The 4,084-nt window shown below is 44.8% G+C and overlaps 1 protein-coding gene across 1 annotated transcript in view; it reads left to right on the top strand.

Annotated features, from left to right (window-relative positions):
• Positions 1-4,084, top strand: part of LOC311223883 (melanoma inhibitory activity protein 2-like) — an 85,183-nt gene that overhangs the window by 24,392 nt on the left and 56,707 nt on the right. Inside the window, exons 7-8 of the mRNA XM_084308645.1 lie at positions 672-794; positions 2,259-2,378. Coding sequence (XP_084164771.1) covers positions 672-794; positions 2,259-2,378 — 243 coding nt within the window. The remainder of the gene's footprint in view (positions 1-671; positions 795-2,258; positions 2,379-4,084) is intronic.

Genomic DNA, 4,084 nt, shown 5'->3' with positions numbered 1-4,084 from the left:
ATTCATTTTTCCTATTGGTTTCAGTTAAACAAGTTATCACTCAATGTCAAAAAATCTAACTTCATTATTTTTTTCGAAATAAGCACAAAAACATTTCAGACGGAACCAAGATTGTATCAATAACAATGAACTTGCACAAGTTTCATCAGTGAAGTTCTGAGGTGTCGATATCGATGAGAAACTCTGCTTTAAGAATCATTGTGAAATTGTTTGCAAGAAGGTTTCAAAATCGTTGGGCATTATAAAAAGGGTTAAAAAACAATTAAAAAAGAGCACATTACTAACTTTGTATTACAGTTTAATGTATCCTCACATCTTTTACTGCTATATACTTTGGGCCAACACTTACCCTTCTTACTTTACACGCAATCCATAGAGCTCAGAAATCCTTTGTAAGAATTGCAACCAACTCTTCTTATTTAGCCCCAACCAAACCTTTATTTAAACAACTGCACAATGTATGAGGTCAACAAGTACCAAACAGGGGTTCTTATGTACAAAGTGATTGGTCTTCCTTCATCTTTACCTAACTTCTTTCATAATAAAAAATGTAATAAACAGTCACACAGAATGTAAACCGAAGTCTTGTGTCTCCTCTGTGTGTGTGTGTGTGTGTGTGTGTGTGTGTGTGTGTGTGTGTGTGTGTGTGCGTCCTCTGTGTGTGTGTGTAGCTGCAGCAGCAGGCGGGGGGGTGGGAGGAGAGGCTGGGGGAGCTCCAGGAGGAGATGAGGAGGTGTGAGGGCTCCTTCAGGGCCATGCAGCGCCACGCCGACACCAAGGACCAGCGGCTCCAGGTGGGTGTCAGGACCCTAACCCTTTACTATCACACTACAGACGGTTAACCCTTTACTATCACACTACAGACGGTTAACCCTTTACTATCACACTACAGACGGTTAACCCTTTACTATCACACTACAGACGGTTAACCCTTTACTATCACACTACAGACGGTTAACCGTAAGTAAAAGGTTAACCTTCTGTAGTGTGGTAGTGAAAGGTTAACCGTCTGTAGTGTGGTAGTGAAAGGGTTAACCTTCTGTAGTGTGGTAGTGAAAGGTTAACCTTCTGTAGTGTGGTAGTGAAAGGGTTAACCTTCTGTAGTGTGGTAGTGAAAGGTTAACCTTCTGTAGTGTGGTAGTGAAAGGGTTAACCTTCTGTAGTGTGGTAGTGAAAGGGTTAACCTTATGTAGTGTGGCAGTGAAAGGGTTAACCGTCTGTATTGTGGTAGTGAAAGGTTAACCTTCTGTAGTGTGGTAGTGAAAGGGTTAACCTTCTGTAGTGTGGTAGTGAAAGGTTAACCGTCTGTAGTGTGGTATTGAAAGGGTTAACCGTCTGTAGTGTAGTAGTGAAAGGTTAACCGTCTGTAGTGTGGTAGTGAAAGGTTAACCTTCTGTAGTGTGGTATTGAAAGGGTTAACCGTCTGTAGTGTGGTAGTGAAAGGGTTAACCTTCTGTAGTGTGGTAGTGAAAGGTTAACCGTCTGTAGTGTGGTAGTGAAAGGGTTAACCTTCTGTAGTGTGGTATTGAAAGGGTTAACCGTCTGTAGTGTGGTAGTGAAAGGGTTAACCGTCTGTAGTGTGGTAGTGAAAGGTTAACCGTCTGTAGTGTGGTAGTGAAAGGTTAACCTTCTGTAGTGTGGGAGTGAAAGGGTTAACCTTCTGTAGTGTGGGAGTGAAAGGGTTAACCTTCTGTAGTGTGGGAGTGAAAGGGTTAACCTTCTGTAGTGTGGTAGTGAAAGGGTTAACCTTCTGTAGTGTGGTAGTGAAAGGGTTAACCTTCTGTAGTGTGGTAGTGAAAGGGTTAAAGGAACACAGAAGATGGATACCAGTTTACTCTCTGTGTGTTCAGTGGGGAGGCTGCAAGCTAACCTAGCTTAAACTAATGGAAGTGGATCAGGACCAGGATATAAAACCAGGATCAGATATAAAACCAGGATCAGGATATAAAACCAGGATCAGATATAAAACCAGGATCAGATATAAAACCAGGATGAGGATCAGGATATAAAACCAGGATGAGGATCAAACTTACAGTGACAATATTGTGTGTGTGTGTGTGTGTGTGTGTGTGTGTGTGTGTGTGTGTGTGTGTGTGTGTGTGTGTGTGTGTGTGTGTGTGTGTGTGTGTGTGTGTGTGTGTGTGTGTGTGTGTGTGTGTGTGTGTGTGTGTGTGTGTGTGTGTGTGTGTGTGTGTGTGTGTGTGTGTGTGTGTGTGTGTGTGTGTGTGTGTGTGTGTGTGTGTGTGTGTGTGCGTCAGTCTCTGACAGAGCGGCTGTTGAAGATGAGGCCGTGGGAGGAGGAGGAGATGGGGGGGGGGGACGCAGGAGGCGGAGCCACACACACACTGAGGGTCCAGCAACTCATCTGTGCTGCTAAGGTACACACACACACACACACACACACACACACACACACACACACACACACACACACACACACACACACACACACACACACACACACACACACACACACACACACACACACACACACACACACACACACACACACATACACATCCACACACACACACACACACACACACACACACACACACACACACACACACACACACACAGACACACACACACACACAGACACACACACACACACACACACACACACACACACACACACAGACACACACAGACACACACACACACACACACACACACACACACACACACACACACAGACACACACACACACACACACACACACACACACACACACACACACACACACACACACACACACACACACACACACACACACACACACACACACACACACACACACACACACACACACACACACACACACACACACACACACACACACACACACACACACACATGACGCATTATACAGCAGTGCTACACACACACACACACACACACACACACACACACACACACACACACACACACACACACACACACACAGACACACACACACACACACACACACACACACACACACACACACACACACACACACACACACACACACACACACACACACACACACACACACGCACACACACACACACACAGACCTCTAGAAATGCATGTGTGCACATACAGTACATTGCAGAGAAAAGTGACATTCATGTATTTTGGAATGTGATCTTTTTTCTTCTACAATGATAATAATTTATTTTATTGAATTTGTATGTATTTTTCATTCTAATGTATTTTTGACACAAGCTCGTTTCTAATGAAAATTCCAGCCATTAGTTCCTGAAGTTTGTTTTATATTCATCACATCCCTGTGTTGATTAAAATATTGATATCATAGGGCGGTCGGGTGGCACAGCGGACAAGGCGCTCGTCACCAACGCAAGAGACACTGATATCGAATCCGGCTGTCAGCGTTGCTTCCGGCTTGGCCGGCCGTCATACTGGCTTGATTGGCAGAGTCAGCGGGAGGGAAGCCGGCGAGGGTGGGTCCTGGTCGTTGTAAACAGCGACTCCTACAGTTCGGTCGGGGCGCCTGCACAGCGAGGGAAGGATCCTGGGGGAGGTAGTGTGACCTTCCACACGTTACACTCTCCCAGTGAGAGTCCGCGCTGCCAGGTGAAAAGAAGCGGTGGGCTGGCTACACGTGTGTCGGAGGAAGCATGTGATAGTCTCCGCCCTCCCAGACCGACGGTAGGGGGTACAGCGCGCAACGACCAGGAAGGTGATTGGGAATTGGCATAACGACTAACATTGGGAGGGGAGAAAAAAACGGGAAAAGGAGGACAAAGATAATAAAAAAAATATATATATATTGATATCATCTTCATATCATGTACGTAGTAGTAGAAGTAGTAATATTGGTAGTAGTAGTAGTAATAGTAGTAGTAGTAATAGTAGTATCAGTAGTAGTAGTAGTGGTAGTACCGTAATTTTCGGACTATAAGCCGCACTTGACTATAAGCCGCAGGTGTTTTAATGTTTAATTACCATATGTAAGGGTTCATGCACAGAGGGGATTGTCGGAAAAGAGATGGTTGTTTGAGGAAGCTCCCATTTATTAACATTTTTGTTTAAACAGTAACGGTAGCTAGGTACTAACGTTAGCTCACGGAACGATAGC

Source organism: Notolepis coatsorum (assembly GCF_963971535.1).
Source record: "Notolepis coatsorum genome assembly, chromosome: 2".
NCBI classification, from domain to species: Eukaryota; Metazoa; Chordata; class Actinopteri; order Aulopiformes; family Paralepididae; genus Notolepis; species Notolepis coatsorum.
This window is presented reverse-complemented; position numbering and strand designations above follow the sequence as displayed.